The 20,826-nt window shown below is 48.5% G+C and overlaps 2 protein-coding genes and 1 long non-coding RNA gene across 7 annotated transcripts; 1 reads left to right on the top strand and 2 right to left on the bottom strand.

The window, feature by feature from the left end:
- Positions 1-1,030: 1,030 nt before the first annotated feature.
- On the bottom strand, positions 1,031-11,759 carry LOC130387026 (casein kinase I-like). 4 transcript variants are annotated; one of them, XM_056595950.1, is made up of 12 exons: positions 11,488-11,759; positions 5,964-6,849; positions 5,360-5,429; positions 5,124-5,272; positions 4,278-4,512; positions 3,872-3,957; positions 3,612-3,696; positions 3,108-3,253; positions 2,462-2,545; positions 1,887-1,988; positions 1,203-1,309; positions 1,031-1,122 (listed from the first exon to the last, which is right to left on the bottom strand). In XM_056595950.1, the coding sequence occupies exons 2-12, from the start codon at positions 6,210-6,212 to the stop codon at positions 1,068-1,070; spliced, it is 1,368 nt and encodes a 455-aa protein (XP_056451925.1). In that variant the 5' UTR covers positions 6,213-6,849; positions 11,488-11,759; the 3' UTR covers positions 1,031-1,067. The 4 variants fall into 4 exon arrangements, with proteins under 4 accessions (XP_056451925.1, XP_056451924.1, XP_056451926.1 ...); XM_056595949.1 differs by having other exon boundaries at positions 3,108-3,256; positions 11,488-11,758; XM_056595951.1 differs by lacking the exon at positions 1,887-1,988 and having other exon boundaries at positions 3,108-3,256; positions 11,488-11,758.
- Positions 11,760-13,341: 1,582 nt separating this feature from the next.
- On the top strand, positions 13,342-19,961 carry mrpl37 (mitochondrial ribosomal protein L37). Its single transcript, XM_056597779.1, has 7 exons — positions 13,342-13,824; positions 16,808-16,988; positions 17,906-18,021; positions 18,567-18,755; positions 18,909-19,198; positions 19,542-19,616; positions 19,720-19,961. The coding sequence occupies exons 1-7, from the start codon at positions 13,461-13,463 to the stop codon at positions 19,795-19,797; spliced, it is 1,293 nt and encodes a 430-aa protein (XP_056453754.1). The 5' UTR covers positions 13,342-13,460; the 3' UTR covers positions 19,798-19,961.
- On the bottom strand, positions 14,636-16,073 carry LOC130388321 (uncharacterized). Of its 2 annotated transcripts, XR_008896400.1 has the most exons (4): positions 15,828-16,073; positions 15,057-15,106; positions 14,912-14,965; positions 14,636-14,740 (listed from the first exon to the last, which is right to left on the bottom strand). It is a non-coding gene; the product is annotated as an uncharacterized LOC130388321 (long non-coding RNA). The 2 variants fall into 2 exon arrangements; XR_008896399.1 differs by having other exon boundaries at positions 14,636-14,965.
- Positions 19,962-20,826: the final 865 nt, after the last annotated feature.

Below are 20,826 nucleotides of genomic sequence, written 5' to 3'. Positions count from 1 at the left end.
AAATGTTCAGCTGAAAGACCCGAACATCTGCTCCTGGAGATAGGAGGAGAGGAGGTGTAGAGGAGAGGAGAGGAGGTGTAGAGGAGAGGAGAGGAGGTGTAGAGGAGAGGAGCGGGGGTGGAGGGTAGAGAGGAGGTGTTGCCCCCTGGTGGAGACCGGAGAATAAAACCGACCAGCTTTAACTTTTGTTTTTTAATAGAGTTATCTTACTGGTCTTACATCCTCCACTCAAGAGAAAGGAGAACGAACAAAAACAGGAAATTAAAAATACACGTTATTGTGTTTAAAAAAAAGAAATTGAACACACTAGAATCTACTAAAAACACAAACTGCTTCTGACGCTTCGGACAGGAAAGAAAGACGGCCGGCTTTAAAAAGAGCTCTGTGGACCTGGTCGTCGGTAGACCGGGTCCGCCGTAGACCGGGGCCTCTGTGGACCTGGTCGTCGGTAGACCGGGTCCTCTGTAGACCGCCCGCTGGGACCCGGGTTCTGGGTCCTGTCCTGGGCCCCAGACCCCGTCCCGGGTAGACCGGGGGTCCTCATCAGTCCGTAGCTCGGCTCTGTACATCCCCAGGCACGCCTCCGCCGACCCGCCCTCGTCCAATCACACGGCAGCAGGGGCGCGGAGGGGCGGGGCGACTGAGTCCAACAACAAGGCTCCACCCTCCCTAGTGGCTCTGCCTCCGGGGACCACATCCAACGCATCCACATGCACTTTGGTGGGGCTCTCTCACTCTCTCTCTCTCTCTCTCTCTGCTCAAGACCAGTACAGACCAGTCTGGACAAGACCAGTCTAGCCCAAACCAGTCTAAGCCAAACCAGTCTAGACCAGATAAGACCAGACCAGTCCTGTCTAGACCAGACCAAATTAGACTTGTCCAGACCAGACCAGTCTAGTTAAGACCGGTCTAGTCCAGGCAAGTCTAGTCCAGATCAGACTAGTCCAGTCCAGCACGGACTAGTCCAGACCAGTCTAGTCCAGTCTAGACTAGTCCGGACTGGACTGGTCTAGGGGGGGGGGGGGGGGTGTAGGGGGAGGGGGCGGGGGGCGATGTGGTTCATCTTCTCACTTGTGTCTCTGGAGGACTTTCCTCTTCCTCCTCTTAAAGAAACAGCAGCACCTAACACACACACACACACACACAGTTAGTCATCAGGCATTATGTTGAGGTCATCCTTCTTGTTTTGGGTTAGGTCTTACTTTGTCTCGTCGGCCACCTCCACCTCAGCGTTGGCTGTGATTGGTGCGTTGGAGTGTCCTGCAGTCGGGTCGTCCGTATTCAGCTCCCCATTGGTCGAGCTCATCACCTGGAGGCAGATCAGGGGGCGGGGCAATAACAGGACAACCAATGAACGACAGCCACAGCCTGAACAGAACACACCCCTCGCCCTAGACTGGGTAGCCCCGCCCATTCTGCCGGCGATTTGAGTTCGCCCTGCACAAGGTTCTGGAGAAGAGCAATACATTTCTTTCTGCTTCAGATTCGTTTTTGCGGTAGCCAATCACCGAACTGGCTTTTCCCCTTGGCGCGCTATTGGCTGGTTTAACACAATGACGACAGGGAAGCGACGGCAAGCAGCCAATCGCGTACAGTCAGTTGAACTAGGACCGTTGATCACGCCTCTTGTGCTGAAGAAAATGACAGCAGCTTCCCCAGACCAACGTGCAATCTACGATTGAGCTTGGTCTGGCAATAGCCAGACTACCCTCGTCCTGGACCTGAACCTCCCCACATGGATCAGCTATCCCCTCCCAGCGGGGTCAGAGGTCGTTTGGCTTTAGGAGGCCTACGGGTAGACTGTGGACGTTTGGGATCGAACCCAGAACCCTTCAGATGGACAGACTAACCCTCCCTCCCAGCCTATCACAGACCGGCAGCAGTACCTGGACAGAACCTCCCAGCCTATCAGCAGTGAGATGGGAGCCCAGAAGCTCTCGATTGGTCACAGGAGTCGGCTGGGACTCACTGCCCTTCCCCTCTGGAGACTAGAGGAGCAGGAGGAGGGGTGTGGGGGGATGAGGCGGTGGAGTTGGTGGTGGCAGGGAGGAGGAAGAGCAGGAGGTGGTGGTAGGGAGGAGGAAGAGCCGGAGGAGGTGGGGGTAGGGGGAACGTAAAAGGGAGAAGAGGTTAAATTAAGTAGAAGTTAGCAACGGAGAGGTGGAGGTGCAGAATGAGAGGGAGCAGGTGGAGGTGCAGATTGAGGGAGCAGGAGAAAAGAGGAGAGAACAGTTTAGTGTCAGTGTTAAGAGGAGGAGGAGGAGTGCACGTCAGTGGGGCGAGTGCACGTGCTTAGAGACCATGCAAGAGACCCCCTCCACACACAACCAACCGTGTGTGTGTGTGTGTGTGTGTGTGTGTGTGTGTGTGTGTGTGTGTGTGTGTGTGTGTGTGTGTGTGTGTGTGTGTGTGTGTGTGTGTGTGTGTGTGTGTGTGTGTGTGTGTGTGTGTGTGTGTGTACCTGGTGTTTAGCGTGGGCGGGGGCTTTCTCTCGGCTGCTGTTCTGTAGCGGCGTCTCGCTGGCCACCGGACCAATCGGAGTGGGCTGGGGAAACGAAGTGATGTCACAGGAAGTGATGCGAGTTAGCCTCATCTAACGTCTTGTTACGATCCAGCAAAGGCAAAGATCTAGAGCGTGTAGACTCACCAGTGGTTTAGGTCTAGAGCTAGAGCAGGTAGACTCACCAGTGGTTTAGGTCTAGATCTAGAGCAGGTAGACTCACCAGTGGTTTAGGTCTAGAGCTAGAGCAGGTAGACTTACCAGTGGTTTAGGTCTAGATCTAGAGCAGGTAGACTCACCAGTGGTTTAGGTCTAGATCTAGAGTAGGTAGACTCACCAGTGGTTTAGGTCTAGATCTAGAGGAGGTAGACTCACCAGTGGTTTAGGTCTAGATCTAGAGCAGGTAGACTCACCAGTGGTTTAGGTCTAGATCTAGAGCAGGTAGACTCACCAGTGGTTTAGGTCTAGATCTAGAGCAGGTAGACTCACCAGTGGTTTAGGTCTAGATCTAGAGCAGGTAGACTCACCAGTGGTTTAGGTCTAGATCTAGAGTAGGTATACTCACCAGTGGTCTAGATACAGATGTATAGATCTAGAGCAGACTCACTAGGGGCTTGCCGGTCCAGTCGTACTGGTAGTCGAAGGTGAAGGCGTTGCGGTCGAACAGGTCGGTGAACAGCTTCCTCAGGTAGTCGTAATCCGGCTTCTCAAAGAAGTCCAGCCGGCGCACGTAGCGCAGGTATGTCGCCATCTCTTCTGTACACACACACACACACACACACACCACACCACACACAGGTTACCAACCACACACAGGTTACCACACACATACACACACACAGGTTACCACACACATACACACACACACACACAGGTTACCACACACATACACACACACACACACAGGTTACCACACACACACACACACACACACACAGGTTACCACACACACACACACAGGTTACCACACACACACACACACACACACACACACACACACACACACACACACACACACACACACACACACACACACACACACACACACACACACACACACACACACACACACACACACACACACACACACACTGTTGGCAGGGGGTCTGACCTGGGAAGCCTTCACAGAGGACCTCGATGGGCGTGTCTCTCTTGGTGTCTCCTATCTTCTGGTAGCGCTCCTTCAGGGTGTCCGCCTGCACACACACACACACACATGTTGATACACCCACATGTCCTGATACACCCACACACACGTCCTGACACACACACGCGTCCTGACACACACACACACACGTCCCAGCTTGGGAGGGTTCGTGTGGTTCTCTTCTAGCGACCTAGGACATGCTAAGGTGGAGAGGGGCTGCTGACCTTTAACCCCTGCCATGGGAGGCTGCCTCGCAGGAAGTACATGAACATGTGACCCAGCGCCTCCAGGTCGTCTCTACGGCTTTGCTCTGCAAGAAGAGGCAGGTCAGTTCTACATTCATATAGCTATAGAACTGAATTCTACCATATATATATATCTTTATATGAACCCATTCTAAATGTATACTATATTTGAACCCATTTTAAATGTATACATTTATATTAATACATTCTGAATTAATAGACATCGTATCATATAGTTCTATAAACCTCTATAGATATAGACTTACATCTATACATCTATGGATATCCATCTCAACAGACCTATTCTATAGATATGTTTACAGGTGTAGTTCTAAAGAAGAGTCTCTAGATCTAGAGATGTATCGAGTAGAACAGCAGTATGAACCTTTGCCCAGGTGCGTGTTGATGCTCATGTAGCGCGCCGTGCCCGTCAGGCTCTTGTGCTCGCGGTAGGGGATGTGCTTCTTGGTCTCTGGGTCGATGTACTCCTTGGCCAGGCCGAAGTCGATGATGTGGATGGTGTGCTGCCGCTTGGAGCCCGGCCGGCCCACCAGGAAGTTCTCCGGCTTCACGTCCCGGTAGATCAGGCTCCGTGTGTGGACAAACTCCATACGGGTTATCTGGAGGAGATGCAGAGGCTGTAGAACCTTCTAGAACCACACAGGTTATATAGAGGAGATACAGAGGCTGTAGAACCTTCTAGAACCACACCGGTTGTCTAGAGGAGATGGAGGCTGCAAGCGGAAACATGGCGGTGATGACGATGGAAACATTGATCCTGTCAACCATTGAGAATTCCCAGTGAACTTCACTGTGAGATCACCATGAAATTAACAAGCAGCTAGCAGCCCTGACGCTAGCAGAGCTAAGGCTAGCAGCCTTGAAGCTAGCAGGAGTAAAGCAAGCAGAGCTAAGGCTAGTAGCCTTGAAGCTAACAGGAGTAACGATAGCAGAGCTAACACTAGCAGCTTTTCGCTAGCGGCCCTTTCGCTAGCAGCCATAACGCTAGCAGAATTAGCTCTAGCAGCCTTGAAGGTAGCAGCCCTAACGCTAGCAGATTTAATGCTAGCAGCCCTGATGCTAGCAGCTCCGGAGACAGCTCCAGCAGCTAGCCGATGGGCGCTAGCAGCCAGACGCTAGCAGCCCTGATGCTAGCAGAGCTAACAATAGCAGCTCCAGACAATAGCAGCCAGACGCTAACAGAGCTCCAGACGCTCGCAGCCTTGCTCACCAGCTGGATGGCCACCATGAGCACGGTCTTCAGGGAGAAGGTGCGGTCACAGAGGTCGAACAGATCCTCCAGGCTGGGCCCCAGAAGCTCCAGAACCATGGCGTTGTACTTCCCACACGGCCCGAAGTAGAACACCTGGGGTACACCCTCTGGAGGGGGGGAGGGGGGGAGGTTAGAGGTCAGGGGTCAGGGTCTCTATGGGTCCGCTCACCAGGTCAGGGGAGGAGAGGTCTCACCTGAGCTGCCCAGCTGCTTGTAGAACCGGTACTCCAGGTGGAGCTGGGGAGCACGCGACTTGATTGGCTCCTAGACAGGAAGTGGAGGGTCAGTCTCTATGATGCATCCATAGTGGTTCAGTACCAGATGGTTCTTCTGATACATGTGTAATGGTTCAGCACCAGTTTGATGGTTCTGATACATGTATAGTGGTTCAGTACCAGTTTGATGGTTCTGGTACATGTAGTGGTTCAGTACCAGTTTGATGGTTCTGATACATGTATAGTGGTTCCGTACTAGTTTGATGGTTCTGGTACATGTATAGTGGTTCCGTACTAGTTTGATGGTTCTGGTACATGTGTAGTGTTGAATTACCAGTTTGATGGTACATGTGTAGTGGTTCAGTATCAGTTTGATTGTGGTTCTGGTACATAAGTAGTGGTTCATTACCAGTTTGATGGTACATGTATAATGGTTCATTACAAGTTTGATGGTACATGTGTAGAGGTTACGTACCAGTTTGATGGTACATGTATAATGGTTCTTTACCAGTTTGATGGTACATGTGTAATGGTTCAGAACCAGTTTGATGATGGTTCTGGTACATGTACACTGGTTCCTTACCAGTTTGATGGCCACGTATTCGTTGGTGTACAGGTTCTTGCCCAGCCGCAGCTCTCCAAAGTTGCCACAGCCGATCTTCTTGCCGACGCGGAAGTTGGGTCCGACCATCAGAACCCCGGAGTTGGAGCCGGCGCTGCGGCTGCCGTGCCCCGACCGGTTGCTCGCTTTGGCCGACATCCTCTTGCCCTCCTCAGCCTCGCCCTTAGCCCCGCCCCCGCCGCCGCCCGCCCCCCGCTTGTCAAAGTCCATCAGCTTGTGGTAGCCTGGTCTCTCCACGGTTACGCTGGTTCCATGCACCCCTCAACCGCTCAGAGAAGCCGCCTGCGGCCTGGCCGGGATAGCGCTTAGCGAGGAGGGGCAAGCTCAGGGAGATGCTAGGTCTCAGCTAGGATGGCTAGGCTCGGCAGATGAAATGTGGTTAGCTAGCCTAGGGAGATATAAGTGGTTATCTAGGATAGGAGGAGACAGGAGATGCTGGGTGGTTAGCTATAAGAGGATATTGGGATGCTAGTGTGTTAGCTAGGCTAGCTTCAGAAGATATGGCCACTGGAAGGTCGCTGGCTGAAGGTAGTGATTGGTCAATGGGCCAGCCCCCCCGGTAGGGGCCAGGGGTCAGGATGAAGAGGAAAAGAATGACTTGATCTGCCACAGTCGGTAGCTAACTACATGCTAACATGCTACATGTGGCTAGCAAGCACAGCTGACTTCACCTTCAGGCTGAGTGCTGCACCATTCCAGCCTAGCCTTCCACTAGCTAAACAATGTGGCTGCAGCAGGGCTAGTGGGAGCTACACGTTAGCAGCTTCCTGTTCACTGCATTGGAGGAGAATGTTGAGCGAAGGTTCTGGTGTCTCCGACGGCTCTGGTCACATGGCTCACTGGTCCCCTGGAGATACACAACAGACGAGCCATTAGACTTTCCAAGGGTGGAAGGCCCCTCTCAACCATATCCTGAAGATATCTCCATTGTAGACCAGAATCCTTGCTAGCAGAAGAAGGAAGGGGGGGGGGGGGGGGGGTCTACTGGCCAGAGGTAGGAGGAGCTGGAAATGATAACTAGCGGTTTGTTCCCACACTGAAGAAAACACAGGGAGGGAGATTAGGTTTCCCTAGTTCCACCTCCTCCTCCACCAAAATCTCTCTCCCTTCCTCCTCCTCCTCTCTCCCTTCCTCCTCCTCCTCCTCTCTCCCTCCCTCCCTCCTCTCCCACTTCCTCCCTCCCTCCTAACCTTCATCCTCTCTCCCTCCCTTCCTCCTCTCTCCCTTCCACCTCTTCTCTTTCTACTCATCCCGTCTTTCTCCTGCCTTCTCTGTTACTGTGATTAACATCCTGCCCCTACCTCCTCCTCCCTCTCTCCTCCTCCTGCCTCCCTCTCTTGTGGAAGCAGTGACCAGTTGGTCAATGCGTTGAATACATGTTGAAAGCATCACTTAAGTTCAGACCCACGAAAAACTGTTGAATAAATACCACTGGGGTAGCAGCCCGGTGTAGCGGTGGTGCAGTGGGTGGTGTAGCGATGTTGTAGCGGTGGTGGTATAGCGGTGGTGGTGTAGCGGTGGTGTAGTATCGGTTTTATAGCGCTGGTGTAGCTGTGGTGTAGTATCGGTTGTATAGCGGTGGTGTAGTTTCGGTTGTATAGCGCTGGTGTAGCAGTGGTGTAGTATCGGTTGTACAGCGGTGGTGTAGTATCGGTTGTACAGCGGTGGTGTAGTATCAGTTGTATAGCGGTGGTGTAGCGGAGGTGTAGTGTCGGTTGTATAGCGCAGGTGTAGCGGAGGTGTAGTGTCTGTTGTATAGCGGTGGTGTAGCGATGGTGTAGTATCAGTTGTATAGCGGTGGTGTAGTAGCAGTTGTACAGCGGTGGTGTAGTATCGGTTGTATAGCGGTGGTGTAGCGGAGTTGTAGTGTCGGTTGTATAGCGGTGGTGTACTATCGGTTGTATAGCGCTTGTGTAGCAGTGGTGTAGTATCGGTTGTATAGCGGTGGTGTAGTGGTGGTGTAGCATCGGTTGTATAGCGTTGGTGTAGTATCGGTTGTATAGCGATGGTGTAGTGGTGGTGTAGCATCGGTTGTATAGCGGTAGTGTAGTATCGGTTGTATAGCGCTGGTGTAGTGGTGGTGTAGCATCGGTTGTATAGCAGTGGTGTAGCATCAGTTGTACAGCGGTGGTGTAGCATCAGTTGTACAGCGGTGGTGTAGTATCAGTTGTATAGCGGTGGTGTAGCGGAGGTGTAGTATCGGTTGGATAGCGCAGGTGTAGCGGAGGTGTAGTGTCGGTTGTATAGCGGTGGTGTAGCGATGGTGTAGTATCGGTTGTATAGCGGTGGTGTAGCGGTGGTGTAGTATCGGTAGTATAGCGTGCAGTGGTTTAGCGGTGGTTTAGGGGTGGTGTAGGGGTGGTGTAGCAGCATGAGTAGGCTGTGTCAGCAGCCCTACATGGAGCAGCCTACAGCATCAGATGCTACGGCTCCCACACAGTACAGTCCTCTAGCTCTCCTACTCACTGCAGCTGCCAGACCTCAGGCCCTGCAATTCATACCAGCACCGGTTAGCAAAGGCTACAGAGACAGAGTCTGACGTGAGGCTGGAGCCATTCAGACCCCCATGTCCAATAAGAAAACATCCAGAGCTCCAGCTGGTTAGGGTCCTCTACATTGGTTCAGCCAGAGGAACCCATCAAAGGAGGCGCTGTCAGAATGGAGTGGTAAATAGGGAGAAGAAAGAAATGCAGAACTAACACCCGTCCACACGGGCGAAAACTATCTTTTCCCCTCTGTTTTCCTTTGATGCGTTTCAGGAATTTCTCCATAAAGATGGACTCATTGCAAAAACGCATGTCGCTGTAGAAACTCTGTAGTACGTAATCAAGGCCACTGTGTGGCGCTGGTTTACTAGTGACACGCATGAACATGGAGGAACATGAACGTCTTACTCAATATAAAAGAATCAACCATCATATCACATACTTCACTATTGATTGACGTAACGTCTGTTGGCATGACTGCTCAGTTTTAAACATTGTGTACTAGTGAACGAGCTCTAGATAAGGGGAAGTGTTGCCTACCATACAGTACTGTATGTGCTTCTCATAAATAAAAGAAAAAGGATAGTAGGTGGTAGGCATCAAGGAAATAAAGGCATGCAGACTTGAAACTGATCCTACTAAGTTCTGTTTAGTTCTGACTCGTTTTTATCGGATAAAAAAAACCTGCTGTGAAGAAATTTTTGATTCCAAACCGGCTGTTTCCCAAGTGCACATGAACGGTTGCTGTCGGGAACACGCGTAAGCGTGAGCGTCATCACTGGCGAGCCGTCTCGTTATTACCAGGAGGGTGAACGCACCTTTAAGCCTGCGCGCTGTATACAAACATGTTGTTAAACCTTTTAGATTGAGCAGAAAATACTTTTTAATGTCAGTTAGTAATTAAATTTACCAAGGGACAAAAATAATACAAATAAAATCAAACAAAACAACTTTGACGGAACTCTAACGTTGCCCAGCTGGTGGGGGGGCGATGACGTCATTGTTTGCCTATTAGGCGTCCACACGAATCCTAACACGAAAACGCATGGGGCCGTATTTATCTTAGGGGCCACTCACACTAGGGCCACGGCCCCGTGCCCGAGCTCATTTGCATACTAAAGTCTAGAACGTTTGGCTAGTGTGACCACGTCATCCGTATTCCAGCACGGAACAGCCCCTTGGCCACGGCACACTTGGGAGAGGTGTGCCGTGGCCAAAGTACAGATGCTAATGCGCAGATACGCAACGTGAGCTGGATGACGTAGTCCTTGCGCGACCCTTCTTTCTTTATAGGTCCATGCCCTTCTTCCCCACAACAATCATTTTAAACAATGACGGCAAGCGGTTCACGAGTGGGTTTACGTTGGTGCAATAGTGAAGTCGAGGGTTTACTTGAAATTTGGGCCAACGACAGTATTCACGTTGTTGTTCTAAATTGTTGTTATGGCGGCGAGGACGCTTGGTGATGACGTATTTATCGTATTACGACGTGATGACGTATGTATGAAGGAGCAATCGTGCCCAGGCCACGGCCATTGGGAGCAGTGTGACCACGGGCCAGCGGGGGGAGTGGGGAGGGGGGGAATCGTGCTGAATCTTCCTGCAGCACGGAACAGGCAAACGGCCCTAGTGTGAGTGGCCCCTTATTCACCCTGAGACCTGGTTTCAACAAGGCGCGTTTTTGGACACCATGAACGCTGGATCCGTCTGGACGGTCAGCCCAAAAAAACTAAAAAATAAAAAAAACTTTACATGTGGACGGTGCCTAAACAGCCAAAAAACATCCCTCCCTCCTCCAGCTTCTCCACCAATGACAACCAATGTTGCATTTCACACACCTGGGTCAGAAATCAGCCGGGGGCGGGTTAAAACCCAAGAGGTCTCTCTTGGGGCTGTGTCACGGTCAGGAGTTGACACCCATATGATAGCTGTTAAATGTTAAGAGCACCCACGGTGAGACCGGTTCCCCTCACACCTGGTGCCTAACCAGAGAGGATCCCACTCTGGATTAGGAACCGCTTTCTGCTGTTCTCCCAGCAGTCTGTTAAGATGTCCTCCTCTCCCGAAGTACTTCACCTTGACCTTCATCCTCCCATCAGAACCTCTGGTTAAAAGACTACAGCTAGGAGGCCTTCAACACTGGATGGACAAATATCACTTCCTCCAACACATGATGGATCTATACGGAGTACGGACCAATATGAACAGCAGCAATACGACTATACTCCCAGATCAGCTGGTCCCGAGAGGAGCTGGACACAAACCCTGACATCACTCACTAACATCTACTGTAGTAGTGTTATGTTATTTTAACTATATGTTAGGTTGAGGTAACTAGATGTTAAATGTTATTTTGAGGCAACTATATTTTATGGTGAGGTAACAGGATGTTATGTTAACCAGGTGTTTTGGTCAGATAACTAGATGTTGAGGTAACCAGATGTTATGTTAAATGGATGTAATGTTGGATAACTAGATGTTATGTTGTGGTACCTAGATGTTATGTTGTGGTAACTAGATGTTATGTTGAGGTAACTAGGTGTTATGTTGAGGTAACTAGGTGTTATGTTGAGTTAACTAGATGTTATGTTGCGGTAACCAGATGTTATGTTGAGGTAACTAGACGTTATGTTGAGTTAACTAGATGTTATATTGAGGTAATTATATGTTATGGTGAGGTAATTATATGTTATGTTGAGGAAACTAGTCAAGCAGTCAGGCTAAGGTAGTTAGTTAAAACTGTGTGGCCTTGCCCTGTTAGCCTAACACAAAAAACGTAAACTAAAAGGCTAACATGCGTCCATGTTTGGTAAAGGATATATTGTGTTACAAAGCAGTACTGTCTAAAGCCCGTCACTTAGTACAGAAAGTCTGTTAGCACAGCAGCAGCTAGCCACAAGCTAAGGCTAGCTGGCTAACGTCATATCTCAACCCACACATTCTCCGTCAGCTTTTGGAAAACACGCATTGTATTTGAAGTTGAGAAGCCATCTACCTACCAATCTGTGTTTTCTTGGGAGTATTTTGCAGTTGAAAGGTGGACAAAGTAGTGTTTTTGTCTCGTATCATCTGTCTTCCTGTGGTGGTTTAGCAGCGGATCCAGACGCTCCGTCGGTGGGGGCGCTGCGCTCTTAGCGTAGCCCGCCGGAGGGCCCGTGGCGCCGGGCTCGGTCCTGGCGTAGAGCGCTTCGGGAATACGAGGCAGAGAATCAGCGTGTTGTCGGGAAGACTGAGTGGCTGACGGAGACAGTCAGGAGAGGGGGAGGGACGAACCATACCTCTTGTCTCTTTATCCGTCTCTCTCTCTCTCTCTCTCTCTCTCTCTCTCTCGCTATCACACTATCACACTATCCACACTCCATCACTCTCTCTATCTCAATTAAATAAAATTCAATTAAAAAAGCATTATTGGCATGAGAAAAAAACAATTTACATTGCCAAAGTAGTTGAACAATAAAGAGGTCAAAGTATAAAACGTTAAATACAAAATACATCAGTAATTATACTAAGTACTCAATATTTAAAAAGTAAAATGTGGGATATTATGAAAAATTACAGTTAGTATCTCCTATAAACAGATAAATTAAATGTACACTGTCTGTCTGTCTGTCTGTCTGTCTGTCTGTCTGTCTGTCTGTCTGTCTGTCTGTCTGTCTGTCTGTCTGTCTGTCTGTCTGTCTGTCTGACTGTTTGTTTCCCTTCTCTGTCTTGTGTCTTCTTCATTGTTTTGTGTTTAATATTGCTAAATGTGATTTCATAATATTATATTTCATGTAATAATGTTTCTATATAAAGTAGTTATGGTATATGCAATGAGATCATTCTACAAATAATGTACTGATGTGTAACTTTCATTTATTACAGGCAGTTATAAATAAAAAAAAATGGAAAAAAGCTACAAGCAGCATTTTACAGGTTACATGTTGTTTGGTCAATTGACTTCATCTTCCTTGAGCAGTTAGAACTTTTGGTCCCCAAAAGCCACTAAGTTGGTCCCGCTCAAATCATTCCGCCTAGGATCTGTGGTAATTTTAGTCACAGTTTATGCTCATTTCAATACAACTCCCAAATTGAAAAGATGTGGATTTCATCTTGTTCAGAATTATATCCTGAACAACTTTTGTATTGGACTCAAGATCATATATAGGAGTCCATTTTGATATAAAGATATAAAGCATTTTAGTCTTGACGTGTTTCAAACCACACCCTTTTCGATGAATCCTTAATCTTTATTGTAGACTTCCCTTAATGTCAGCTTGAAGACATTGGTCCAGAGATGATTAAGTCAAAAAACCTAGGTTCCTAAGGGAATTTAGTGTTTTTAACAAAATTGAAGATGGCCTTAAATCTATCTATACAGAAGTCATAGGTAGATTTGTTCACCATGAGGATATGCATGTGTGGGCAAAGTTTCATGACTTTAAGTCAAAGGGGTCACGAGATATGCTTGTACCAAATTTGCATTTCTGGACCATTGCTATAGCGCCGCCCTCTGCCAATCGGTGTTATATTTATTCTCTATTAATCTGGAGTCAGCCTCTACGTAGAAAGTTTAATCAAAGCGTACGAGCGGTTTAGGCTGTAAGTCAAAGGTGGTGGACTAATAATAATAAAACTAACGATGACAATAGGTTGCCTCGCACTTTGTGCGTGGCTCCCTAAAAATAAAAGATCTAGGCGTTCCTTTTAAATCTATAATCCTATTAATGCGGTCATACGACCTTATCACTCTAACTGCATGTCCTCCTGAGCCACCAGGGGCGCTGTCGCAACCTGAGCCAACAGGGGCGCTGTGGCGTCCTGAGCCACCAGGGGCGCTATGGCCTACTGAGGACTCTCTGTCAAACCACGAAGAACAGTTCACCGCCAACATGGCTGCCTCCTGCAGGACGTGATCCAGCTCATATAACAACAATATATGTCATATATTTATAACATATAGAATATCTATAATATAAACAAGAAGTGCAAAATGATCACAGAAGCGACACAGCGGTTACGGTCCGCGGCGCCTCTTTTGTCTAAAGCGGCTTCACTAAACGATGCGCGGCTTTTCGGAGTCCAACCGCGGCGACATCTCAATGTCAGCAGCCGCCGAGCCGGCAAGATCAACCACCGGCCGCCCCCGAGGGACCGGGTGGAGATCCCAGGCCTGGAGGCCGTGACCTACGCGGACAGGATGCACTACGTCCCGGGCCTGTCAAAGCCGGTGTTCCCGCGGTGGGAGATGGGCCACAAGGACCCGCGCTTCTACCGGTCCCCGCCGCACCGGGACATGGCCCTGCATCGGGATGAGCCGTGCTACGTATTCCACCAGCGGAGCAGCATCCTGGAGGGTGAGGATACACCTTTACACGGTCTGCACGGTTAGAGAGGAGCAGAAGACAGGCCGACTGTTGCTCCCAAGGTTGGCTGATGGTTTAGGAGTTTAATCAAGTATAGTATAAAACACTATGCACGCCTACTGTATATCTCGGGTAGCATGCTCAATATAGTACTGCAGAAACTATTATGATAACATAATAATAACCATCTGAATTACGGTAGAGAAATGTGATTCAAGGCAATCAGGGGGCCTGAGAGCGTCAGGGTATTCAGTAAAGAGTTCAATGAGAGATGGTATGAATTGGGTGATATATTTATATCATACTTTATTCATGTTCAGGGCGCAAGACTGTGATTTCTAAAGGCGGGGACGACGACGACATGTGTCACTCCCGCAGAGAGCCTTTAGGTGGGTTCGAAGTACACTCAAAAAAATATTTAAGCCCAAAAGTTAAAATGTATGCATTTCAATTACATGACAATTTTCCATCTATTTTGATCACATAACTCCAATGTAAAAAATGACATTTCAATCCATGTTTATTAATCATGTTCATTCAACATGAATAAATTAGATAAACTCAACATTAATCAATTAAATTGGACTTACTCAGGTATTATGCATAAACCCAATGTATTTGGTTAGATTACATGAACATGATTAATAAACATGGATTGAAATGTCATTTTTTACATTGGAGTTATGTGATCAAAATAGATGGAAAATTGTCATGTAATTGAAATGCATACATTTTAACTTTTGGGCTTAAATAGTCTTCACTGTACCTCAGTTTTCGTATTCTGTTGAAATTCAGCTACAACAATCACTGTTTACAAAAACACAAGTTAAATATCATTTTGCGAAGAAATAAGAAGGTAGGACATACATTAGAGCAATTATCCATATTTATTACGACAACAAGGAGCCTGGAAAGGAATTTGGAAAATAAATAAAAAACAAATACATTTATTGACAGTTGTACAAATTAGTACAATCTCCTGTGTGTGTGTGTGTGTGGAGATTGAGATTGATCCAGAGGCAACTGTTAGTGTGATCTGAAGAGCACTAAATTACAAGAATAACGCTGAGCTCAATACCTGCTTGATACTGGTGATATGTCACAAAGTTTACACTCCCACATTCACACAAACCTGCAGAAAAAAAAGAAAGGGTGGAAGGGACAGATTAGCTGATCAATATTTTAGTAGAGAAAACCCAACAAAAAATGCCACTAATACTTACTATTAAGAGGTTGCCCTGGTTTTCACAAAGTAAATCCAAAGAGAGAATACCTGAATATGAAAATTGAGGAAAAGTAGGCTATAAGTGACAATTCACACGAGACGATAAATGTAAGTCCATGGGCATGAATCCCCCCCCCCCCCCCCCCCCCAACAGCCGCCATTACCAACTCTCGTCCAAAACTGTGGTAATATGGCATCTTTGGACGTTTTAATACATTTGGAGATGGCAAAGTATAGCATATATTCGAACTGTGTTTTATCAAAACAACCACGTTTTCATAGATTACCAGTACACGCCCGACAACAGGCTCTCACTCCCTACTCAACGGCTGGACGTGTACGGTCGGCAACCACTCCCTCGATTGCACCTTAACGGCCAGGAGCCAGTCAATCGCGGGGACATGCGAAATACGATAGCTAGCTAAATGCTTTGGCAGACCCAATGTCGTAGTGCTAGCCACCTGACGTAAACCATGCCTAAATGCTAAGGGCACAAGCCGTTGCACAACATAAGCCAAGGGATTTGCGATACCATTGTGAAAGCAATAGCATATTTATGGTGTTTCATGACTATTTTCCTAGCCAGGTTACCCAGCTAGTTAGCTAAATAGTTAGCTAGTGCTAGTTACAGTGCTAGATAACTCGCCTAAATGAATAAAGAAACGCTTATATTCAGTAACAGAACATCTATTCTAATGTTACCCATTAAACATGTGGACATCTAATAAATAATCGGTTTCTAGTTAACTTAAACGGATAAAAAGCTTACCAAACTCGGTCCATTTATCAGCACGAGGTCTGCTGGTTCAGGAATGAAAGAGTGGCTTCAGGTGGATCCAATGAATTCCAGTGAAACGATTAAATAGACTTAATGTGAATAAATCAGATTTAATTTCCTATTGAACTGGTTTATGTTGTATTTAATGAATATGGATGAATATAATATATGATGTATTTACTTTAAACAGGTTTAATTTAAATGTTAAGCTTAAAGTTTATTATGGCAAAAAATCATTTTTTTGAGTGTACTGTTGACACGTTCGCGAACAAACCGGTTCGAATGAACGAGGCTTTAGGACGAACCAACCGAACCGGTTAGTTTCTCTCGTTCGTCTCATACACCATTCGATTCACCGGAAACTCGACTGAACGAACGAACGAGTTTCCGGTAGCACTGACTCCACTGAGTCTGACTGACTCAGCTGAGAACTGTGCAATGGCGTGCATTCCATGATGCTATTTACAGCTACCAGAAACCAGGCTGAAAGAACAAACGATTCGTGAACGACTCCTCCCAGTTCAGTCGAGTTTCCGGTAGCAGTAAATCGCATCCTGGAATGCACGCCATTGCACGGTTCTCAGCTGAGTCAGTCAGACTCAGTGCTACCGGAAACTCGACTGAACGAACAAACAAACGATTTGCGAACGACTCCTCTTGGCGAACTGACTCACGCGAACTGGGTCACAGAAACGAATCATTAAATCCACCACTAGTTCAGAGACGGGTCATAAAGAGCAGGTAGGGGTCATCTGGCTCTAGGCAGCCTACAGGTAGAGGTTGTTGGTATGGAGCCCAGAGCCTCCCAGCTGGGGCCAACACCCTGAACTCAGACGGTGTCGTTGTCATGATCCCGAACACACTTGAACAACTGGTGCCGCTATAGTTGACATCATTTTAATGGGGAGATCTACTACCTGCTGCTCTCTGGCTCACTTCCTGTTTATCTCCCGGTCACTTCCTGTCTGCAGGGGTGCGTCAGGCGCTGTGGCTGACCAAGACCAAGCTGACGCCCGGCCTGCCTCCTCAGCTCCTCGCATTGGCCGAGAGCTCGGCCAATCAGATCGCGGATCAGGATGAGCGCGTGCAGAATGCCATCAACCACGCCTGCTTCTGGGAGACGACGGAGGCGGAGCCTAAAGAGTGCAACAGGTACACACACAAACGCCAGAAAATGTCTTGTCAAGGAGCACGGTCTTCAGTGAGGGTTTCAGTTCGCAATAATATATATGTAATAATGTGTATGTATATATACCCCATTTTCCTGAAACACTTTAAATCTGATCACTAAAGGGCCAGTGATATATATCAAATAATGTATGTATAATACTAATATATATATATAATAATGTATGTATAATGCTAATAATAATATCTAATTTTGCATAATAATAATAATATGCAGTGTTTCCCACAGACCAAGGACCAATTTGTGGTGCGCGGGGGGGGGGGGGGTGCACGGCACGGCGACGCGGCGGCGCCAGCGCGACGCGGCATCAGCGCACGAGTTTAGTTTTTACCTGAACTTTTGATTCTGCGACATTCAAGGAATGAATTGCAACAGACAACTAAAGCGGTTGTTATTTCAAGTAAACTCAAGACCTACCTGAACCAATATATAAAATAAATAGTAACAATATACTACTAGGTACAACAAGGCTACTTACTAAAATAATGAATGCAATGCACATATTGTCAGGGAGGGCAGCCGACTGAGGTCTAAGGACATGGAAGGCTCCTACGATTTTTAGATTTCCAAATCACGTTATAAAAAAAAAAAGACTGAATCAATTCGTGGCGCTCGATGTTGATTCCGTGGGGCCGCGCCACACAATGGTCTATGTATGGGAAACACTGAATGTATCTAATCATGTATAATCCTAATAATAATATATCTATATAATGTATGATAATACTACTACTAATATATCTATATAATAATGTTTAATAATAATACTACTACTAATATCTATATAATAATGTATAACACTACTATATATCTAATAATGTATAACACTGATATCTATCCCATACTTTGTAACCCTGGTTCCCCTGTGTTGGTCTGTCAGCTCCACTCTGGTCCACAACCTGCTGCAGCTCTGCTCCAGCCTGCAGGCCGGCCGCCCCGAGCTAGGGAGGAGGATGCTGGCCGAGAAGTACTCCGTCACCGCCTCCTGGAGCAGAGGTAGGCCGCCGCTAGCCCGCCGCTAGCCCACCGCTAGCCCCGCCGCTAGCCCACCGCTAGTCACTCCGCTAGCCCCGCCGCTAGCCCCGCTGATAGCGCCGCTAGCCACGCCGCTAGCCATGCTGCTAGCCATCGCCCAACGACATTTACATCTACATTTACATTGAGGGCGTGTAGCAGGCGCTTTTATCCAAAGAGACTTACAATCAGTCCTTTTGTAAAAAAAAGAGAAACAACAATATCTCTGTCCAAACAGTAAGGATGTTTATAGAACCCAGTGCCAAGCACTAACAATCACTAGGTTAACTTATTCCCCGTACACAACAGAGAAAGCTAGGGTAATACGCTACACCATTTTAAGTACTATAACTAAATACGACATACAATAAGTGCGTACATTAAGTGCCAGGGCGTACAACAAGTAGGAGGGGAGGGACCTAAGACCTCTCTGCATAGCCACCCCGCTATGCAGAGCCTAGGTGAACTCTGAACAGGTGAGTCTTGAGTCTCCTCAAAGTGTGTGTGTGTGTGTGTGTGTGTGTCAGGTGAGGACCTGTTCCAGGTCAGAGGTCAGAACGGGCTCCTGCTGAGCAGTGCCTGGCCCCTCCCCCCCCTCGCTGACAGACAGGAAGTGGAGGAGACGGCGAACCACGAGCTGGAGACCTTCTACCCCGTCGCCCCAACCATTGACCTGCAGACCACCCACCTGTACAACCCCTCAGAGAACACCACAGGTACACACACACACACACACACACACACACACACACACACACACACACACACACACACACACACACACACACACACACACACACACACACACACACACACACACACACACACACACACACACACAGTGACTGGAGGTGTTTTCCTCCCATCAGGGTTCAGGAGTGACTACCCTTACCCCCACGCCCACACGCTCTACTTCCTGGACGGCGTGGACCGGCGCTGCAGGCTCCGCCCCCCTCAGCTACGAGCCAAGATGATCATGTTCTGCTTCGCTAATGCCCTGGCCCGCGCCCGTGGCCTCGCCCCCCCGGAGGGCCCCGCCCCCCCCCTGGAGCGGCCGGTGTGCGTCCAGGCGGTCGGGACGGACGGACAGACCTTCCAGTTCGTCTTCTTCCAGCTGAACACGACCGAGCTGACAAACCACAGCGGGGTCAAGAACCAGGTCTGTCTGTCTGCCTGTTTGTCTGTCTGCCTGTCTGTCAGCCTGTCAGCCTGTCTGTCTGTCTGTCTGTCCGTCTGTCCGTCTGTCCGTCTGTCTGTCTGTCTGTCTGTCTGTCCGTCTGTCTGTCTGTCTGTCTGTCTGTCTGTCTGTCTGTCTGTCTGTCTGTCTGTCTGTCTGTCTGTCTGTCTGTCTTTCTGCCTGTCAGCCTGTCAGCCTGTCAGCCTGTCAGCCTGTCAGCCTGTCAGCCTGTTAGCCTGTCAGCCTGTCTGTCTGTCTGTCTGTCTGTCTGTCTTTCTGTCTGTCTGTCTGTCTTGGTAACATACATGCTGTGTTTGATTGACAGGTCTGGCTGGAGGAAGATGTTCCGCTCTATGACTCCGCTAGGCTCCGCCCACTCATGAGGAGGAAGGAGGTGATGGTAAGAAATTCATTCACGTCCTCAATCCCTACCCACTCACAAATTCACTACCTCACTCACTCACTACCTGAGTCATTCACTACCTCTCTCTCCCCCCTCCCAGGTTCCTGCCGGTCTGATTGGCTACCGGCCGGAGACGTTCAGGAAGTTCCTCTCGCTCTACCTCCATGGAGCCCAGTGATGTGTGTGTGTGTGTGTGTGTGTGTGTGTGTGTGTGTGTGTGTGTGTGTGTGTGTGTGTGTGTGTGTGTGTGTGTGTGTGTGTGTGTGTGTGTGTGTGTGTGTGTGTGTGTGTGTGTGTGTGTGTGTGTGTCCCTGAAAAATCAGGCAATAAAAATATCGTCAAGACAACCTCTTATGTGTGTTATCGTGTCTCCATGGAGCTTGAATGAATCACTCAGCAGACTGACCCCAGGTCGGTTCTCAGCAGACTGACCCCAGGTCGGTTCTCAGCAGACTGACCCCAGGTCGGTTCTCAGCATGCTGACCCCAGGTCGGTTCTCTGCAGACTGACCCCAGGTCGGTTCTCTGCAGACTGACCCCAGGTCGGTTCTCTGCAGACTGACCCCAGGTCGGTTCTCAGCAGAATGACCCCAGGTCGGTTCTCAGCAGACTGACCCCAGGTCTGTTCTCAGCAGACTGACCCCAGGTCGGTTCTCAGCAGACTGACCCCAGGTCGGTTCTCTGCAGACTGACCCCAGGTCTGATCTCACTGGAGCTTCCTTGAAGTTTTGTCAGTTCAGATGAGTTGGATCAGGCTGTATTTCCCCTGGTTAGTGTCGCAATTCACCCTGTCACGTTCACCCTCTAACTTAGAGATCCTAACGTTCACCCTGACCCAGGCTGCAGGCCGGGTCCAGGGGCTTTAAGACTGGTCCCGGGGCTGTAGGCCGTGTCCGGGGGCTTTAGGCTGTGGCGGTCTTAACATAGAGGCATAGGTAGGCCGCTACATTGGGCCCCCAACCAACCAAATAAAAAACATTCCATTATGAACGCTTCAAAAGAATAGCAAATACTATTAATGTTATGAAGGAATACGTTGAAACGTTTAAGTTGTAGCTAAGATGTCTAGTTCATGGTTATCTGTCCCTACACAAACACCCCCTACTTTCTCAATGAAATGGACTAGTACGTAACGGTGCGCGGCGCGAAAGATAAATAGGAGGAAGTTTCCCAAGTGGCTCAAATAAAAGAGTGAAAAGACGCCGTTC

Source organism: Gadus chalcogrammus, chromosome 8 (genome assembly GCF_026213295.1).
Source record: "Gadus chalcogrammus isolate NIFS_2021 chromosome 8, NIFS_Gcha_1.0, whole genome shotgun sequence".
NCBI lineage: Eukaryota > Metazoa > Chordata > Actinopteri > Gadiformes > Gadidae > Gadus > Gadus chalcogrammus.
The sequence above is the reverse complement of the archived record's forward strand: the minus strand, read 5'-3'. Positions and strand labels throughout refer to the sequence as shown.